Below are 20,622 nucleotides of genomic sequence, written 5' to 3'. Positions count from 1 at the left end.
TCAGCCAGGTATTCTTTTTCCAACAGAGGCCAGCCCAATGCTGGGAAGTGGAGCATGAAAGCAACAGCGCCTCCCCCTAACTTGTTTAGCTCCAACATCTAGTACTTGGTAGCAGAGTGCCTCTGAAGATTCAGCCGTCATGACTGATAGCTGTGGATTGATCTGTCCTCCGTGAAATGGTGTAATTCCTTACAGCTGTCTTAGGATATTGGCTCACCACACTGGGGCAGTAAATAGCAAAAGTTAACTAGGTATTGTGTGAAGAAGTGTCTCCTTCTCTGGGTAAGTACATACTCACTATTAATGCAAAATCTGTAGAGCCTTTAGTACACGTTTCTATGGCTCTTCAGGCAGCACGTGGGAAAAGGTGAAATTAGCTGTCAGCTCCACAATCAGAACTGCTGAACTAGATATGTGCAGTGCCAGCACTGGCATACTCTGAGGTACAGCAGTACCAGGGCTTCTGGCTGGCCCCACTGCTGCTTCCCCCTGCCACCAACTAGCCTGCCCTTCTCTTGCCACCTGCTCATGAAACCTCCCACCAACCTGTGCTCCCAGCTGCACATGCTGCCCAGCACCATGACTTCTCCTCACAGTTTGCCCACAGAACATACCCCACTACAAGTCTGTGGGCACTTTTGTTACTTTAAGAAAGGGTAACAGGCACCACTGCAAAATGGTTGCCATGGAAGACAGAACCAGTAAAAAATGACTGCCGGGGTGGGGTGGGGGTCAGCTACAAAAGGTGAGACGGGCCCAAGCCAAGCATCTTCCTTTGATGGGGACAGCTATTTCCGAGTGGACGCTCACTACAAACTCAAAAATGATTTCTTTGGGTACGGGCAGGGGACCTCCTCCTTCAATTAGTTAGAGAAAAGCTGAGATTGTTTTTTTGCTTTGGGGAAGAAGTGTTTCAGGAAAAATGCAAGAAGCACAGCAGTGGGCACCCTGATGCTAGGCTGAGCATCACTGGCATCTACCAAGCTGATCATCAAATAGCTAGATGGCATAATGGGTGCATGGGCACAGAATGCCACCTAAAAACATTACTGCACAACAGGCAGCTTTTCAACGGAAGACTTCTGGATGGCAACCTCAGGGGCAAAGCTGCCCACTGAGTCTGGCGTCAGAGGGATGATTTGCAGCCTTTCCCACACCACTTCCAGGAGGCATTTTTGCAGTTCCGTTGCTCTTTAGGAAGGCAGTTTCATGTAGGCTGCCGTGTCGGTCCTCTATAGTAGAACAGCAGGATGTGAGTCCCAGGGCACCTCAGAAATCAACAAAAATTTTTGAGTATAAACTTCCTAGAATTGGAGCTCCCTTCTTCAGATACAGGGAAGGGTGGAGATCCCCGAGTCTTTATATCCCAGCCAGGAGGAGGCAAGACGTTTGCAGAAAAGCAAGGAGTTGAGATGTAAAGGTAAAATGCAGCTTGGTGTTAATTTCTGCTCTAATCAAGCTCTCTATTCCTATTGTAAAAAGTGGTTCTCGAAAGCTTATGCTACGATAAAGTTGGTTAGTCTTAAAGATGCTACTGGACTCTACTATTTTGCGACTACAGACTAATAGGGTTAACTCCTCTGGATCTATTCCTATTGGTGTCTGAAGAAGGGAGCTTTGACTTTCGAAAGCTTACACCCCGAAAATGCTGTGCCCTGAGGCGCCCCTGGACGGCAGTCCTGCTGTTCTTCAGCAGGACGCTCAAATCTTGCTACCGTTGCGGGGCAGGGTCTCTCCCGCCGGGCGCGGAGGAAGCCGAGAGCTTGTTGGGTAACTAAGCGGCGCCCGACTGCGGCCTCTCGGGCTCCCTCTGCAGTTCCTGTCCAGCCGCCGCCTCCCTGGCCCTTGCGCAGCAGCCTCCGCAGCGCCGTCTCCAGCCTCGCCAGAGAGGCCGAAGGGAAGCGGTCGCCGCCGAGGGACGCGCAAAGCGTGCAGGAGCCGCGAGGACTAGCAAGAGCTTTGCCCGGGCATGGCCAAAGGCGTCGCGGCCGGCGGAGCTTCTCCGCCCGGGCTCCGGCTGCTGCTGCTGTGGAGCGGCGCCCTGTGCCTGGCCGGCTGCCGGAGCCCAGCGAGCGCGCAGCCGGCCGTCCCCTGCCAGGCCCCGGTGCAGTGGGAGGGGCGCACGGTGCGCTACGACCACAGCACGGGCAAAAACACCCGGGCGGCGGTGTCGTACGACGGCCCCAACCAGCGCCTGCGGGTCCTGGAGGAGAAAAAGGGCCTCATCCCCTGCAAGAAGTAGGTTCGCGCTTCTCCCCCCGTTCCTTTAGGTGTGAGGCGAAGCCTCGAAGGAAAAGCGCCAGGCGGACCCCGAGGCGGTGCCGAGGAAGGCCTTTTTAACTGGGCGGTGCCTTGGGCGGAGGGTGGGGACCGGCTGGCAACCAATGGCGCGCTCCTGTCGCATGGCCGGGTGTGTTTGTGGGGGTGGGCAGCCAGTTTACCTTAGGTTTTCATTCAGGGTGTGAGGGTGTGTGTTAAAATTCACTACCATTCCCTGTCAGGCTTATGAGGAGTTCTTAGTGTGTGTCCAATTCAAATGTATTCTCCATTTGAATCATTCCCCAGAAGAGCTAGCAGAATTACAGGACCATCAGTGCAGTCCTAAACAGAGTTACACCCTTCTAAACCCATGGACTTCAGTGGACTTAGAAGGTTGTAACATTGCTTGGGATTGCACTGCATGTGTGCAGTGGGATGGACTGAAGAGGCTATCTCAGCACGACCAGAGAAAGAAGACAAAACGTGCATGTTCATGGAAGCAATTTTGCAACCAGTACTATAATTTCAGTGGGAATACAGTTTACCCAGGTGAACTAGAGCCTGGCTGTGGATTGGGGGGGGGAGTGGATAGCTGGCCACCCTAGATTTATTTCCATGTAAAATTTAATTTAATGTATTGTCGAAGGCTTTCACGGCCGGAGAACGATGGTTGTTGGGGGTTTTCCGGGCTGTATTGCCGTGGTCTTGGCATTGTAGTTCCTGACGTCAGGAACTACAATGCCAAGACCACGGCAATACAGCCCGGAAAACCCCCAACAACCAAAATTTAATTTACTTAATTTATAGTCCATCTTTCTTGCTGACAGTCAAGGCCAATATACATCTGCAAGACTGCCGCCTTAGTGGGCTGGAATAAAACGTTGTTATTGAAGATGCCACCAGACTCTAGTTTGTTTTTCCTGTTAGGGACCAATGTTAAAAGTTGGGCTGTAATCCTAAAAACACTTTCCTGGGAGTACCTAAGCAGAGCCTCCTGGTACATCTAGTCCATGATGCTGTTTCATACACTGACCAACCCATTGCCCTGGAGGTTAAGCGGGGCATAGAGGCCAAGGCTTTCCCCTGCTGCTGCCGCCTCCTAGCATTGGTATTCAAAGCTTTGCTTCCTCTGAATGTGGAGATTAGTCACCGTGGGTAGTAGCAGTTAATGAACCTACCCTCCATGAATTTGTCTAATCTCCTTTTAAAGCTATGCCTGTGGCTGTCACTGTGTCATCTGGCACTGAATCCCACAATTTAGTGGGACTTACAGTTTTACTAAGCCTTTCAAGTAGGCTTGGTTTAGGAGTGCTTCCATAAGCTCTTACAAAGGCCCAAAATCAAGGGCTGCAAAGGCTTTGCTCAAGACACTGTTTTTGACAGCAGCCCTGAAAAATGTGACAAACATTTGGCTGTTAGTATGTAATAGTCAACAAACAAATGTTGACAAACATTTGTGGCATTTTTATTAGACATTCCAGAAACATACGCAAGTAGAAACACACTTTTGTTACAAATCAAAACTGCCCTGTAGATAGCATTTATACATTAGAATAAGAAAGTTTCATTTCTACTCCTGAGTTGGCATGTTTGCTACCAGAAGCAGCAAGGAATGGAGTTGAAGGGTTATATGGAATAGGGGAAAATAAATAACTGCCCCCTCACATCACCACTGATTTATCTGACAATGTATTAGAATTGCATGTAGTGAATATTTTAGTCTATTTGGTCACATTAAAAATGTTATTGTAGATGGTTTCAGTATATCAAATCTGCCTCTGTGCAGAGAATAGAGAGATTATATAGCTCCTGAGATTCTTCCAACCTTAAGAACATAATTAGAGATGGGCATCAACCAAAATATGAACCAAAGTTTGTCACGAACTGGGCTGGTTTTTGGTTCGTGAACCGGCAGTTCGTCGGAGCTCATATCTGATGAACCGCAACACACTGCTATGATTTTTAGAGCAGTTCGTATGGTTTTTTTGGTTCGTCACTGCAGACAGCCTGGTGCCAATCAATCTGTTACCTAGGCAGCAGGTGGGATGGGCTTTTGCAGACCTTCTGCAGCCCCAGAAGTGACGAACCAAACGAACCAGTTTGCGATCCAGGCAAGATCATGGCAGTTTGTGGTTCATGAAACGCACCGAACTATGAACCGCAATGAACCGCCATTTTCCCAGTTCATGGCCATCTCTACACATAACATGAGAGACACCTGTTGTATCAGGACAAAGTTCCTAGTCCAGCATTCTGTTCCAATGAAAGTCACACAGATGCTACTCCAAAGACCGCAAGCAGCACATTGAAGCATCAGTCTGTATTTTGCAAGCAAAAATATTGTTAGAGAAATTCCCCTATCTGGGTGATATTTCCCCCATCTGAGGGATATTTAAGTGTGTAAAGGGATTATTCTCAGTCCAACACTGTCCCCGTGTGTGGCTGTTCCTTGTCATGTCTGTTTTACTATTTGTCATCAATCTTACATGCTAATAGCCAAGTGGTCCTGATCTGAGGATACTTAAAAATCCAGAGATTGGAGCCATGAATGTAGGAGAAAGATGTTTCTACATACCTGAAAAATGCCCCTGGTTTGCAGAAAAATCTGAAGTCTAAAATACATTTGGGGCCAGGCCCAGAAGCAACCACTAGCTGACTTGATAGCACAAGATGCATGACTCCAGGCCTGGCTGCTTGCTACTGTTAAACAGCTGCCCCCTCCCCACAAAAGCCAGTGTAGTGTAGTGGTTAGGATTTCAGAGTAAGATCTAGGAGAACCAGGTTAAAATCACACTCTGCTGTGGCGGTTCACTGGGTGGCTTTGATTCAGTCACACACTCGCAGCTAACTTACCTCTCAGGGTTGTTGTGATGTTAATATAGAGGCAAAGAGAATGATGTAAGCTGCTTTGGGTAAGTTGTTTAGTGGGTTTAAAGGAGAAAAGGATGTAGAGGAAGATGAGCATATGGAAGCTGCCAGGAGGAGGAAAAGAGGAAAAGAGATACAGGGGAGAGTAAAATACCCCCAGCAAGTCCTTGCAGGATCCGCACTATACAACTGGGCTTTGCTCAGCTGGCACCATGCAACTGCAGAAAAAGGGGAGACGGAGTAAAAAAAACCCAAAATAATAGAAGCAGCACTTGTAGCTTCATGAAATGAATGTTATCAGTGTCTATTGCTAGGCAACCACAACAGTACTGCCAGCCTTTGAGCCTTGACTTCTGTCAGCAAATGGGACAGGGCCCTTTCCAGGGCTGTTTTGGCCTCTGAGGGAGGACTTATTAGGGCCAGGCCTGTTAGCCTCCTCCACTGGGTGATTTGCTACCACTTGACTTGCATGACTCAGCCAGGTCCAGCGGCTTGCTTCTGTTCAACAGCAGCCACCCTATAAAATCCAGTGTGGTGTAGTGGTTAGAGTTTCAGACTAGGATCTGGGGGACCCAGATTCAAATCACCACTATTCTGTAGAAGCTAATTGGGTGACCTTGGGCCAGTTACACATTCTCAGTCTAGTTTACCTCACAGGGTTGTTGTGTGGATAAAATGGAGGGAAGAAGAATGATGTAAGCTGCTTTGGGTGCTCATTGTGGAGAAAGGTGGGGTATAAAATGAAGTAAATAAATAATAAATATAGTTGAAGATGGAAGCAGATAAAACAGTGGTGAGAGATGGATGAGTGGGAATGAGAGAAAGAAGCCAGAGACGGGTGAGGATATGGGGGTTGGCAGGAGTAGGGAAAGAAGAAATTGTGTGGGACAAGGGATACAGGGGGAAATGAGGTATCCTATCCTATGTATCCTGGTGGGTGGGAAGGAGAGAAGAAAGCAGCAACAGTGGGAGATATTATGGGGTCTTTCAGGGAAGCGAAAGAGTCAATAGTGGGGCTGGGGAAAAGGCGATCACCCCCACAAATCTTTGCAGGCCTCCCACTTGTAAAATGTATACTAATCAAAGTATCTTGCACTGTGTGTACCTTTTCTCCGTTCTAGCTGGTGGGAGGACTTTCCAACATTTCTAGTAACCAAGATTTCTTTTTATTTTAATTAAATAATAAAAATACAATATCAAAATAGGCTGCCAAGCCTGTGGGAATGACTCAGTATTTACATTTTTTCTTATTTACAAGGTCTTTGATTAAAAGAGCACAAAATGTCAGCTTTTTAACTAAGGTAGAAGTACCTTTAACATTTGATAAATTTATTTGTGTGCACGCCCCCCCCCACATAAACAATCAGTTATAGCTTCAGATTTGCTTTCCAAAGAACTCCACGTTAAACATCTTTGGTGGTTAGCTGATCTATTTTGAGGTTTCTATAGCATAGGGATACCCATAAATTACTTTGTGATGAGATGTGTTGATAGTTAGCAGGAAGGGTCAGACCTATGATTAGATCCACACGCCCCGCCCCCATGTCTGCATACTTTCACCAGTCCCTTGGAACTGATAGGAAGTGCCATATGGTCAGATGCAAATATAACACATTAACTAAAGAACAGATTATACCTCTCAGCATAAACACCATTTTAGCGGGTGCTACATATCCTAAACTGTATGGTTAAGGCAGGAGTCTGCAGCCTATGGCTCTAGAGCCCAATGGTTATAGTTTTTCAAAAAAGAAAATGAAATCTTTAACTTAAGGTTTATTAGAGAGGTGGGCGGGAAGCGGAATAACCGGTATGTGAAAGGAATTGCGTGCATATTTTATGGGACCAAAGGGCTTCCTAGAGATGCTTTACAGCAGTGGTACTCACTACATGTCTTGCAGAGAGCCGCACTTGCATTTACCATCAACCCGAAGAGCCACATAGCCAAAAGATTAGAGAGAGCTTCTTCATCGTGTCCAGAGAATTTATAAGCTCCATTTGGGAATTCAGTCCCATTGGGGTTATTTCCAATCTTCCTGACCCAAAAGGAAGAAATATGATCTAGCCTTCTGGCTTTCCCAGTCTTTGTCTTTTAGGCCTGACAATCTAGTTGAGGTGAAACCTTTTATCTCACTCCAGCCAGAGCCATTTGCACCTTTAAGCACGGAAATACTCAGTGCCTGGGGATCGATTACTCATCCCTTGTACATGGACAAAGGGCAGACCCAATTATTATTATGTTGTCATCATGATCTCTAGGGTGGCAGACATTTCTCCAGACTCAACCTTGCTTATCACAGATAACCTGCTATTATTTATACAGTTATCAATCCTATTGTGAAAGAGAAGGAAGGAAGCAAACATCTCTGAGCTTGCTATGGAGCTTGACTCAGCTCACATCAAGTGAAAATTCCTTTATTGAAGATGTACGATTAATAGTTTTAAATGTATTTTGAATTTTATATGTGTTTTTCTGGATGTTAGCCACTTTGGTGGTCCCTTGGCTGCCAAAAAACTGCCAGGGTAAAATGTAAAGTAAAATGAAATAAAGGTGCAGTAAACCCAAGGGTTAGTGTCCTAACAGCATTATCCTAAATAGAGTTATTCTCCTCTACATTCATTGTAGTCAGTAGTCTTAGAATGGTATTGTAAAGCTCTTTGTATAATTGGCCCTTTGTTCTTGACCTATGAAAAATATTACCTGAAAATTATTTTCCGGGCCTTACAAAGTAATTGGGATACCAAATTTGCACAGAGCATTATTTTAGCATTATGGAAGAAAATTTTGGGAAATATTGTTCTTGCAAGATGTTGACTCATTCTGGCTGTTACCCAGCTAAGCACTCAAGTATGTGACTAACGTTCTGCACCGCTTAATGGAAGACAGAATCTGCCAGCCCTCTGGCATGCCTTCCCCAAACATCAGTAAATGTGGCTTGGCACATAATTTGGTAGAAATAAAGAAAAGTTTGGGAAATTGGTTTGTGGCAAGGAGTTTGGAAGAAAAGGAATATAAGCATCTGTGCAGAATTTAGGGAACAGAGCATTGTTAGTAGGACTTTGGTGGTTGAATGCAATCTTTTATTCTTGAACTTGATGGCCTGCAGTGGTGAAGTTTTCCGAGACTTCAGCAATTCAGGCTGCAAGTTGGATGTTTATGTCAGGTAGAATAATTCCGCTTACCTTCTATTTGAAATAGTATTCTTCTTTGCACAGGGAATTGAATTAATTAATCAATTAACTTTTACTTTAATTTTACTTTACTTATAGCCTCCCTTTCTCATGGAGACTCAAGGCAGTTTATACAGTGTAAAACAGCGCAATCAAAGACTAATAAATAATACAATTGGCCTAAATTTACAAAAATTAGAAAAAGTTTTTAAAAGGTATCAGACATAATATGCTAAGCAATGCAGAAAAGGGAATTACAAAAGTATAAAACAATGCAATAAGAGCAGGATAATATATACTAAAAATCAGGACTTTTTTCTGGGAAAAGAGGTAGTGGAACTCAGTGGTGGAACTCAGGACCACACAATGATGTCACTTTGGGTCAGCTGGAACAAGGGGGCAGTTTTTTAAAGTTTAAATCACCCTCGGTGAAAATGGTCACATGGTCGGTGGCCCCGCCCCCTGATCTCCAGACAGAGGGGAGTTTAAATTGTCTTCCACGTTGCTCAACGGCGCGGAGGGCAATCTACACTCCCCTCTGTCTGGAGATCAGGGGGCAGGGCCACCGACCATGTGACCATTTTCAAAAGGTGCCGGAACTCCGTTCCACCGCGTTCCAGCTGAAAAAAAGCCCTGCTAAAAATAGATAAAATATACAGTGACATAGATGGCCATTTCATTATACTATAGCTCTGTTTCCTTTATGAAGATGCCCTCCTGAACAATTCTGTATTACATAATTTGTGGAATGACAGAATTGTGGGAGCCTTCCTGACCTCCTCGGGCGGCTGTTTTACAAGGTGGCGCCTCAAAAGAAATTGGGGAAGTATTCAAAGATATTCTTCAATACAATGTACCAAGTCTGTCCCACTTAGCCTAACTTCCAGTTGGACTCCCAGGCAAGATATAAACAATCCCCCATCCAAAGACAAATACCTGCTCTTCCCTTTCAGGAGAGAGCTTCTAGGATGGTCACTTCTGCTATTGTGACATTTGGATTAACCCAATTGAACAAAACTAAGTAGGGCCTTCCTAGTATAATATGAATTGGATTGCCTGTAATATATGGTCCAATTTAAAAAGAATTAGAGGAGCAACTCTTGGTGTTTAGTTAAAAAAAATTGTGTCCCATGTTAACTTTATGTCCAATAAATGGTGCTATGTTATGTATTTTAGAATTGGCCTTCAATAGTAATAAACAATTCAATTCAATTCAATAATGTTATGTTCCAATAGGAACATATGCATAAACTGGAATATTTGATTAGGGAAAAATAAACTATGTGGTTTAAACATTATATTCAAACATATTCCAAGCTTTATTTGGAAATTATTTTATTGGAATAACACAACACCGCATCCAGCACTATTAGTTATCTGCCCCACCTCCATATAAAGAATACATTGTATAGTAAATTGATAATACTTCCCTTCTAGGAGAAGAACTAAGGGAAGCAGCTTTTTTTAAATCTACACAGTAAGGTATCTAAAGGCATGCCTCATGCAAGGAACTCCATAGGCATCAATTTTTCAGAAATCTAAATGTTTAGTTTTGTCCAGGAGATCCATCCTGTATCACATACTTTTAGATTTCATATCATAAAAGTCATCGTATCAACACTAAACAATATCAGGCATTCTCCACTGTTATGCCATTTATGTTTCCCATTAATTGATATATTGATTTCAAGCAGTATTTTTTTCATTTATTAAGAAGCTCTTGCCAAGGATAAGGCCAATAGAGGGCAAAATTGTGGAGAATACCTTAAGTCCTGGCAGTGTGAGGATTCAGAGAGAGAGAGAGAGAGAGAGAGAGAGAGAGAGAGCCATGCAAATTAGGAGTTTAATATGGCAAGCGGTGCATTTGGGCCTTAGACAAAAGCATTGGAGACGTAAGAAAGGCTAACATCAACAAACAGGTACTCTATATTGCTGCTCAGTGCATGGGAAGAAATCTACTGGGACCTGACTTTCAGTTGTTGGTTCTGCGTCCCTGGAGAAGATCTCAGATTTCTGGGGAGGAGTCATTGATATTCCTGGAATAAATGTGTTAGCATGAGCTGGCTGTAGGTTAGAAGAAGCAGGGAGGCTATTTTAGGACCAAGTCCTCACGAGGCTTGTCACTTTAAGGAAGAGAGAGATATTCTTTGTTGCTGAAGAAACTATAGGAAAGACAAGATAGGCATTCTAACAATCTGCCTAGTTTAAGGATGGAGAAAAATACAGAGCCTGTTGTTGGTCCCTTGGAGGATAGAGAGGACAAAGAAAGAGAAGTAGCAAGAAGCAAGGAAGTCCCTAAGAATAACAACCTGAGATTAAAGAGATAGCAGCAGAGCAGAGGGGAAAGGATACAGAAGGATTTGTCTACCATGCTTATAGGACAGGTATACTTGGTGCAAAGAGACATTGCACTGTCCACTTCCAACAAAATGATAAAAGAAACGTGATAGCTAGAGGGTCTTCTCCCTTATCAGAGGAAAACTCTGCAGAAGAGGGTTCCTCACTGGTTTGTTCAGGGAGAGGTTCTCTACCAGTCTCGGGACTCTTTGATATCTGAGAACTCTAGCTGCGAGAAGTCTTTGAGTCTATGTCTTAGACCTTGACAGTAATTGGCATTTGAGTCTAGATGTTACTGAATGTTACTGAACCTCTTTAAACTTCTGCTGTAGGTTCCATCTCCTGCCATGGGACGGAATGAGAATTTATTGTATATGTATGTTTGAGAGCATTCTGAACAGAGACGTCAGAATGAAACGAGGTTTTTGTGTTGTTGGTGAAAAAGAAAGTTGTCAAATGAGCCAGAATGTCAAGTTGCGCGTAATGGCCACTGGCACGGCTCACCATCCTACACAAACGTTGTTCGAAAATAAACTATCTTTGGACAAAGCTCTGAAGAAGCTGAAAGTGTTTTTAAGTTTCAAACTGTGATTTCTTGCTGGCATGTATTCTAGAGTTCTTGGAAAACATCTTGCTGGGATTATGATGACCCAGCTGCTTTTCCCAATAAAAATATTGGGGAAAGTTGGCCTATTTCTCCTGTCACGGAGCTGTGAGCAGCATGGTGATCTGTTTTCCTACTCTGCACTGTTGTTTGCTGTAATCCTGTTTGTGCTGCAAAGGATGACATGGACCTTCTTCCACACAGGGACGTTGCCTGGTGTGGCCAGCTGGATGCCTCCGCTATTGGGGGTGGGTGTGTGTGGCTTCCATATGACATTGTGCTCATTTGGATCCTCAGTCCTAGCGCTCTGGTACTTGCTTCCTTTGAGCTATAGCAAAAAAAAAAAATCAACTCCTTTGCTTTAGCTCAGAGGCAGAATGACAGGTTGGCTGGGGGTAGAGTGTCCTTGTGGATTATCTCCCTACAACCAATCTAGGAAGGGGGTAGAGCTATCTTTAAAATGATGTTGCTAAGCTCTACATCCTGCTCCTTGAACCCTTTAACTGCCCTTTCTTTTACCCCAGTTCAAGCACAGTGCTTTGAGTGGAGTTGAGGACAGCCCTGGGTGGTGCAGGGGTGTGGCATGTGAACTCCTGCATGCTTCCACCCTGCTCACAGCTGCTTCCACAGCAGGGGCAGCTTTTCCTGTGTGGAAGTGGTCATGGGTACAAGGGACAGGGAGGCATCTGGGTAGCTTTGTTGTGATAAAGGAGAAATCCCCCACCCCACCCCCACATGGATCTGGCATATTTTGTGCAGTGTATGTCAGTGGGAGAACTGTTCATGTTTGGTTTCCATAGGAAAGCGTAAGATTTTGAAACCTGTCAACACACACGCCAGGGAGCCCAGCCTTTCATCACATACTTATTTTCTTTGAGGTGCCACATATACTTTCATAAAATTAAGAACCCCAATAAAAGCAGGACCATAATAATAAAAAACCCAAGAGCATCAAATTTCAGCAGTATAAGCATACCAAATAAAAACTAACCAATAAAAAGCCTTAACAATAAAACCTGTAAGAGCAATAAAGATACCAACTCTTATTTACCCAGGGTTTCTGTTTCTGTTTCCTGTGGGTTTTTTTTAAAATGTAAATTTTAATATGTGATCAGATTGTTTTGCAGTTGTCTGTAAGCCACCTTGAATACCTCTGGTAGAGAGAGTGGGATAGAAATTGTGAAATTAAATAAATAAAAAATAAAAACAATAAAAATAGTGGAAGTATCAAGGATTTCAGAATCAAACAATACGAATTAACCATTGCCAAAACCCTGAGAAAATAGAAATGTCAGCATCTGGCATCAGAAATTAAAAAGAATTGTCAGCGGGGAGAAGGAATTCCATACCTAAAGTTCCATAATATCTCTGATAGCTGCCCTCCTCATCTCATCTTCCAAAATGGGAACACACCAATTTCTGAAGAATAAATATGTGAGTTCTTTTTGGAGCTACACTGGATGCATTAGAACGATCCTAGCTTCCAGCAGTAGAAGATTTGGCTTCTTATTCTGAGTTATCCTTCCTTTACAGAAGGACTGTGACTTGATCTGATCCGTACATTTTGCTGGGGGAGCGGGTGGAACAGGCAGGATTCATGTGGGGGAATTTAAGAACCAGTATCTCTCTTTGGGGCTGTACAAATGGCCTGTGCCAATTTGAATGTTTGCGGCTGTCCTTTTCTTCGCAACATAACAAGTCGTTTCTCCTCCTGACCATCCTTTCTTATGTGCTGTATTTGTAAAAAAATACAGTGATCCGGCAAAACTGATAAACATGTATGATCAGGGCTTTTTTTCAGCTGGAACACGCTGGAATGGAGTTCTGGCACCTCTTGAAAATGGTCACATGGCTGGTGGCCCCGCCCCCTGATCTCCAGACAGAGGGGAGTTTAGATCGCCCTCCACGCCATGTGGCCATTTTTGCCGAGGGCGATTTAAACTTTAAAAAACTCCCCCCTTGTTCCAGCTGACCGAAAGTGACGTCATTGTGTGGTCCTGAGTTCCACCACCTCTTTTCCCAGAAAAAAAGCCCTGGGTATGATCATATCCGGCAAATTATTATTACTGTTTTTTAAGGTTGAAGATTGCTAACAGACCCTGCCTCCCCCCCCCCCCCGGTCTGAAATTATCTAAATGTTCAAGGGATAGCAAACAGAGTTCTCAGAAACATCCTCAAAATTAATGCTCTGTGAATATCAAAATAAAATGGCACACCAGAGAGAAAAGTTCAGTATACTTATGTAGTATTTGTTTAGCTTTTTATATGGGGGGGACATCGAAAAATTGGCAATCTGAAGAGGTAAAATTTAGAATTCTGCCCACCTCTGTCTCCCACCTCATTTTGGAATGTGTAGCTTGGCTTCTGCCCCCAGATCTTGAGTTTTAAATGTGTGCCTGTATTTTCACTATGCCTTGCCAATATTGGCGGATGTGTACTTGCATCATAGCCTACAATTTGCAATTTTCTGACCACAACTACTGACTTGGGACGTGGCAGTTGGCTACCATGTAGCAAAACCAGGATTTGAACTACAGTCTAGTGCTTTATGGTTCCCCAGTCACACCAAGGCATAACAAGTTTACAAATGTGTATCATTGAATGCTAATGTCTTTCCCCAAAGGATCCTGGGAATTGTAGTTTATTTACCATAATGGGACTCCTCAGAAACACCTTCTTCGTAGAACTATTGTTCCAAGGTTTTTTTGACCTGCAAGAATAATTATTAAACGAGTTGTTCCACATACCATTAATCTCCCATGATGTTATATAAACAAATAATCATTGGTATTAACTCTTTGTCTGTCTTTACAGATTTTTTGAATATATATACCTGTATAAAGATGCAGTGATGTTTCAAATAGAACAAGTTACAAAGCTGTGCTCCAAGACTGCTTTGACTGAGCCTTGGGATCCGTATGATATTCCTGACAATTCAACCTATGAAGATCAGTATTATATTGGAGGACCTTCAGACCAGATTATGGTTCAGGAATGGTCTGACAGAAAACCAGCTAGAAAATGTAAGCGTTTCTTGGTATATTATTATTAATAAATGTAAGCATTTCTTGGTATATTATTTCTTTGCCCTTAGCTAGATATATGATTTTGGAATGCCCTCATTACAATTCTTATTGTGAACTGTGGATTGCTACTATTTTAACTAAACCACCTCCTACTGTATCAAAAGACAATATAATTCCTTATTTTCTGGTGGATAGAGAACCAAGTGTCAGGTTGGCTTTGGCCAAGTATCTCTCCACCATATATTTCTTAAAGAAATAAAGACTCCTCGACCACTGTTTAAGATCATTGAAGGAAAGGAAAGGAAATCCTGCTCCCACAATAAACTTTTCTGATGATCTTAAATAATATATAGTTGAAATATTATTTTTGTTCCTCTAGGAATCAACTAATGTGGCTTTACCCCAAACCCTGGGCTTTCTGCATAGTGTCTCTAAAGACTGTTCCACATTTTAATTTTTAAAAAGTAAATGTTCTTTATGTTTGGGCACCTAGGAGAGTGTAATGTTTCAATAAAACATACATATGGATTTCATCCCTTCCAATATGTAAATGTCTGCTTTAGATCTATAATAATGATGATGATGATAATAGCACTTTTATACCGCTCTTCTAGACAGATTAGTGCCCCACCCAGAGCAGTGAACAAGTTAGTGTTATTATTATCCCCACAATACAGCTGGGGAGCTGGGGCTGAGGGGAGCGGCTTACTCAAGGCCACCTATTGAGCTCATGGCAGTAGTGGGATTCGAACCAGTAGAGTGCTGATTCGCAGCCCAACCACTTAACCACTATGCTATTATGGTATCTGAATTTATTGGGAAGTAATCTCAGATTGATTCTTATGCAGCTGGAGCCATACAATGACCAGTTCCCTGTTGCTTGCTCTGTTATCATTATCATCAAGAGGGTGTCCTCAGAAATTAAGAGGGTAGATCTCAGAAATGCTAAATTGCATTGTATGCTACAAGCTTAAAAACAACTTAAATGGGAAGTTTTTGTACCAGAATGCTCCAATTAATTACTTCAGTGATTCTCAAAACATTTTGAGGTGGGACCTTCCTATATTATGCAGAGGCAAACCTAAGTTTGCCATCAAACATCCCAGAGCCTCTTCTCTGCTGGCCTCATGCTCCATCTGCAAAAGAGTTACAACCTATTTTTGGGTCCCAGTCCACAGGCTGAGAACCACAGGTTTTCAGAGCACTTGAAGCCAATGAAAGCCATTTCCAGTAAGTTTGTGTCTGTAGCATTAATCCTCAGTTTGGGGAGTGGAGGTCACAGTTTTTAAAAAATGTTAATATACTAAAAACTTGAAAATTATTTATGCATATCTCATAATACGCTTTGTGCTTCATTACAGTTGAAACCTGGGTTGGAGTTTATACAATGAAAGACTGTTACCCAGTTCAGGAAACCTATACCAAGAACTACAGCACGACAACCTCCACCCGCTTCTTTGATCTAAAGCTTGGGATAAGTGACCCGTCCGTATTCACTCCTCCCAGCACCTGCCAAGCAGCCCTGCCAAAATCAATGAGTGATGAATGTTGATGGTAGACTTTGGCTTTTATATGCAAACAAAAGATGGTCATTAATAATCCACCGCTGGCATCTGGTGTGAACGTTGCACTTTGCAGAATGGCAGAGTTGGGGAATGGGGCTAGAAAATTAGGAAATCTGTCTCTCCCTCAGTGTCTCGTTCTAACATTGCACTCATAGGCTGTGGTCATTAGTGTTTATGGATATTTATTTAAGCTGTTAAGGATATTTTAAAAATCTTTGTGGTTTTTTTTATTTTCCAAGAAGTATACTAAGCTTTAAAAGCGCATTAAAAATAGGATTGACTTTTGTTAATCCTGGAGGAATGGCTAGAGTGTTACATTTGCAGGAATGAAGTTACTGCCATAACATGGCATTGTTAGCCAGGAATGTCATAGTGATTAAATGCATTTTCTAGTATTGCCTTCCTTAGTCTCCTGGAAGGTATTATACTGAATTGTATAATTGTAACACACACAGAGTCTGGGATAACAACATTAGCTAACATGTGATATCAAGAATAAGAAATTATTATATCTATGTGTTCTTGTACTTATATTACTACTTCCCTGGAAGGTACCACGGGGTCAGAGTAGGTATCCTTTCATTTCATGCACTGCTTGTGTGTGCTTTTTCAAGATAGCGTTCCTCAGATTTTTGCAAGAGATTCTAGTTGCTTTACTTATATTAGCAGTCTTTTTAAAAAAAAGACTAGCAGCTCAACTTTAAGATCCCAATGCCAGCATAACTTCAAAATATTCTGGTGTAGGGCCAAGTTGCTATCCTAAAATCTTTCAAGACATGGCTTAGGATTGGGCTGTTACAGAGGACTTGTCAGAAAGGTACATTCTACAGCATCCAGTACAATGTCTGTTAAGGAAGAAGGTGCATTAAATCATTTGGGATACACAGTTGTTACTGAGTCAGTTTCAGAGAACAGAAAGCACAGATGAGGCAAGGTTATTGTCGTGGTTAGCCTAAACATGGATAACCATTGGGGCATCATTGAGGGGGTAAAGCTATTTCAGTGATGGGTGGGACAAGTTTCACAACAAAGTTCAAAAACCTGCCTTTGAATATATTCAAGACTATATTGCAGAGATTAAATTGCAAAATTAAATTTTTTCTAATTTACTTCATAATAACCAGAATTTTGGGTTCAGGAATAATCACATTTGATCTTAAATGTGGTGGAAAGGTATGCCCTTCATGTGGTTCTAAGGATGCCTTTCATGGAAATATGGAGCAGCAGGAGAAATCAAGAAATTTAGAGATAATGGAGGCTAAGGCAATGGAATACAGGATATAGACGGCTGGATCCTCAAAACAAAGCAAGAGCCAAGGGTGTGGAAGAAGGTAAGCAGACTGTCAAGCTTCTCTGTTGTCTAGGCAGCTTTAGTTATCCTTGTGGCTGCCATGAGGATGCTGCCACCATTTTAAAGTTATTTTAAAATGTTGCAAGGCAACATGATGTTCTTGGCACCACCCTCTCCCCCTCGCACATCTTTTCAGGTCCTGAAACAGCCAGGGGGAAACAAGCCCCCTGTGGCTGTTATAGCACTTGAAAAGATGCAAGGGGGAACAAGAGTGCTGCCCTCTTGGCCCGATCACAGCATTACTAACTGACCTTAAAATGGCAGCAGTGTTGTGGTGACCAAGAGGATGCAGTCATATCTACTTTGGCCCTTAGGCCTAGCAAATCCTGATCTTACAGTGAGAGCACAGCAGTTGGGGCATCCATACCACCTCAGCTCTGGACTATTGTTGCTTCTGTATCGATCTGGGCCTAGTTCAAGACTCATCAACTTCCAATAGCTCTATTTTTGTTGTTGTTACTATTATTATTATTAGAATACCAAAGTTGTTGACACTTTCTGATAAAGCTGTGAGATATCTGGCTGCTGGATTGGGCGTCAACATCAAGAAAATGGCAGGAAGAGGGGAGGTGCAGGATTTAGAGCTGTCTGAGATATCTTCTGATGTTGGATGATAGGATGATGCTATATGCAGAGGCAGTCTTGTAGAGCTGGCCATGGAGGAGTGGCGGCTCCAACTGAAAGCTCTTCAGACTGTGCCTGCCTCCTAACTCTGAGGGGAAAAAGTGAAGCAACCTCTGCTTCCCTTTTTGATGAGGCCATGAGATAGGTGAGAGAACAGGGAGGGGGTCACAAATTTCCCCTCCAGGCCTTTTCATATTTCTTCTTTAGAAGATTAACAAAATTGGTGTGTTAATCAATAGAAATAATGAACTGACAACCAATTCTCCCTGAGCCAACTGCTCTAACTTACCACTTCCATTCAAGTGAAAGTAAAGTATCGTAGCATCTATAGAGTTCTTGACTGAGGCCTACATTTAAAAGTAAATTCCACAGAAGTCAAAGGGATTGGTTAGCTTTACTGGCCCCCCAAAAGGACACATTTTTAAAGGAAGGTCAGTAAGGTCAGGCTAAGAATCGCACATCAAAAAATACTGAGGTAGGTCTTCAGTGTTTTTCATTAAAAAGGGTTAAGGATATTATCAGTGCCTTTAAATATAACAAATTATTATTATATTTATATAGTGCCATCAACATCCACAACACTTCATAGAGTGACAAAGAAGATCACTGTCTAAAGTAGAGGTGGGCACGATCCAAAAAAAATTACTGATCAAGCTGATCGGGGATCGGTGTCGGCAACGACCCCAAATCACCAATCCACACCAGTCATCTCCCGTTTCCGATCCGTGGATCGGGGATCGGGAAGGCCAAAGTGGAGGGGCGCCCCGCTGTTCCCAGCTATGTGGGAATGTGGGTAGTGGCAGCGACCACCGGGTCCGGCGGGCACGGAGAGGTGGCGACGAGCCGCCTCCCCTCAGGGAGGGGACGTTCACACACACACACACTTAGAGCAGAGGGGGGGGGAGTTTTTAACCCGGCGACGAGCCGCCTCCCCTCAAGGAGGGGACATTCACACACACACACACACACACACAGAACAGAGGGGGGGAGTTTTTAACCCGTCTCTGCCTCTCCAAATAGAGAGAGAGACACCCCGTCAACATGTTTCAGCCAGCTTTTAAAAAAAAGCAGGGACAGAATCCTCCATTCCTCCCCATCCAATTTTAAAAGCAAGCAGCCAGTCTTCGAAAAGCATATTTTAATTTAATTTAATTTAATTTATTATATTTATATTCTGCCCTCCCCGCTTTCACAGGCTCAGGGTGGATAACACACACACACACACACACACACACACACACACACACACACACACACACACACACACACACACACACACAGAGCCGTGAATGAGGTTTTCCCACAAAATACAGTGTTTTAAAAGCAGGTTAAAAACAGAGAGTGACAGACAGAAAAACAGCCATTCCTCCTACAAAGCCCCGTTTTTAAAAAAAGCAAAAAACGTTTGGAGTGCCCATGGCTACAGAACACCCCCCTCCCCCTCCCTCCCCTGGCTGTCTTCCAACTGGTGAGTGTGTTGCTGCTCTGTGGTTGGAAAGAAGTCCTGCTGATCAAGGCAAGCTGGGCTTCCATTTGGGTTTCCAGGGTGACAGAAGGAGGGCAAACTCAGCTCAGGCATTCCCCTGGCTCCGTTGCCAGGGGAATAGATTACTGGTGCCGGAGTGACTGGATCTCCGATCAGATACCGATCGCCCCGATCAAGCCCTGATGAAGCCCCCCCCCCCAACACTGGATTGGTCGCCATAGACGGCACCTATCCACCGGGTCCCGATTGCGTGAACACCATTATAGTGGGTATTTTTCTATCGTAATGCCAATCGTGCCCATCGCTAGTCTAAAGTGCTTATACACTAAAATAGGAAGGACAGGTGTTCCTTTTAGTTATATGTACTTAAAGACTCTTACTGTGGAATCCTAAGTATTGACTTCAGTGGACTTGGAAGGGTGTAACGCCGCTTAACATGGTGCTGCCAGTAGGGAAGAGGATGATGTGAAAGGATTTGTGGGGGAAGTTGAGTTTTCAGAAAAGATTTGAAAGAAGAGAGAAAAGCAGCATAAAGGAAGTGTTCTGGGCAGGAGTTCCAGACACAAAGCAATGACAGACAGGCCAAATTTGCTTAAGGGAGCAAGAGGCCTTGGGATGGTCAACAGCATTGAAGCTGCAGACTGAGCTAGATGAAGAATTGGGAGTGGAGAAAAAAGGGGAACAAAGTTATGAATATTGTCGAAGGCTTTCACGGCCGGAGAACGATGGTTGTTGTGGATTTTCCGGTCTATATTGCCGTGGTCTTGGCATTGTAGTTCCTGACGTTTTGCCAACAGCTGTGAATGGCATCTTCAGAGGTGTGGCACCAAAAGACAGAGATCTCTCAGTGTCACTGTGACACTGAGAGGTCTCTGTCTTTTGGTGCCATACCTCTGAAGACGCCAGTCACAGCTGCTGGCAAAACGTCAGGAACTACAATGCCCAGACCACAGCTATACAGCCCAGAAAATCCACAACAACCAAAGTTATGAATAGCTTTGGAGGTAAGAAAAAGGAGTTTGTGTGGGATCCTGAAGCAGACAAGCAGCCAGTGTAGGAGTGTCATACGGTCTGTACAAGGCAGGTGTATGATTTTGATGACAGAACTTTGGATAGGTTTATGATGGCCAAAGAGAAGAAGTCTGCAGTAGTGAAAGCAGGAGATGGTCCAGATTAGGAACATGGAGGGCCAGTTTACACAGGTGAGAGGAAAGATCTTTTTCTGTCATTTTATTTAGAGTGACATCACATGACTTGGTGACAGACTAAATATGGGAAGCAGTAGTTCAATGCTAGTCCATGGTAACTGTGTTCCACATTTTTCGTATCAAAAT

At 43.4% G+C, this 20,622-nt stretch overlaps 1 protein-coding gene across 1 annotated transcript; it reads left to right on the top strand.

Moving 5' to 3' along the window:
* Window positions 1-1,840: 1,840 nt before the first annotated feature.
* Window positions 1,841-20,099, top strand: EPDR1 (ependymin related 1). Its single transcript, XM_054992110.1, has 3 exons — window positions 1,841-2,238; window positions 14,051-14,259; window positions 15,624-20,099. The coding sequence occupies exons 1-3, from the start codon at window positions 1,970-1,972 to the stop codon at window positions 15,812-15,814; spliced, it is 669 nt and encodes a 222-aa protein (XP_054848085.1). The 5' UTR covers window positions 1,841-1,969; the 3' UTR covers window positions 15,815-20,099.
* Window positions 20,100-20,622: the final 523 nt, after the last annotated feature.

Source organism: Eublepharis macularius, chromosome 11, assembly GCF_028583425.1.
Source record: "Eublepharis macularius isolate TG4126 chromosome 11, MPM_Emac_v1.0, whole genome shotgun sequence".
NCBI lineage: Eukaryota > Metazoa > Chordata > Lepidosauria > Squamata > Eublepharidae > Eublepharis > Eublepharis macularius.
Note: the sequence above shows the minus strand (reverse complement) of the source record. Positions and strands in the feature narration are given on the sequence as shown.

Coding starts and splice junctions, on each gene's coding strand:
- EPDR1 (XM_054992110.1), top strand. CDS start 1,970: ATGGCCAAAGGCGTCGCGGCCGGCGGAGCTTCTCCGCCCGGGCTCCGG. Junction 2,239..14,050: donor GGCCTCATCCCCTGCAAGAA/GTAGGTTCGCGC, acceptor CTGTCTTTACAG/ATTTTTTGAATATATATACC. Junction 14,260..15,623: donor CAGAAAACCAGCTAGAAAAT/GTAAGCGTTTCT, acceptor GCTTCATTACAG/TTGAAACCTGGGTTGGAGTT.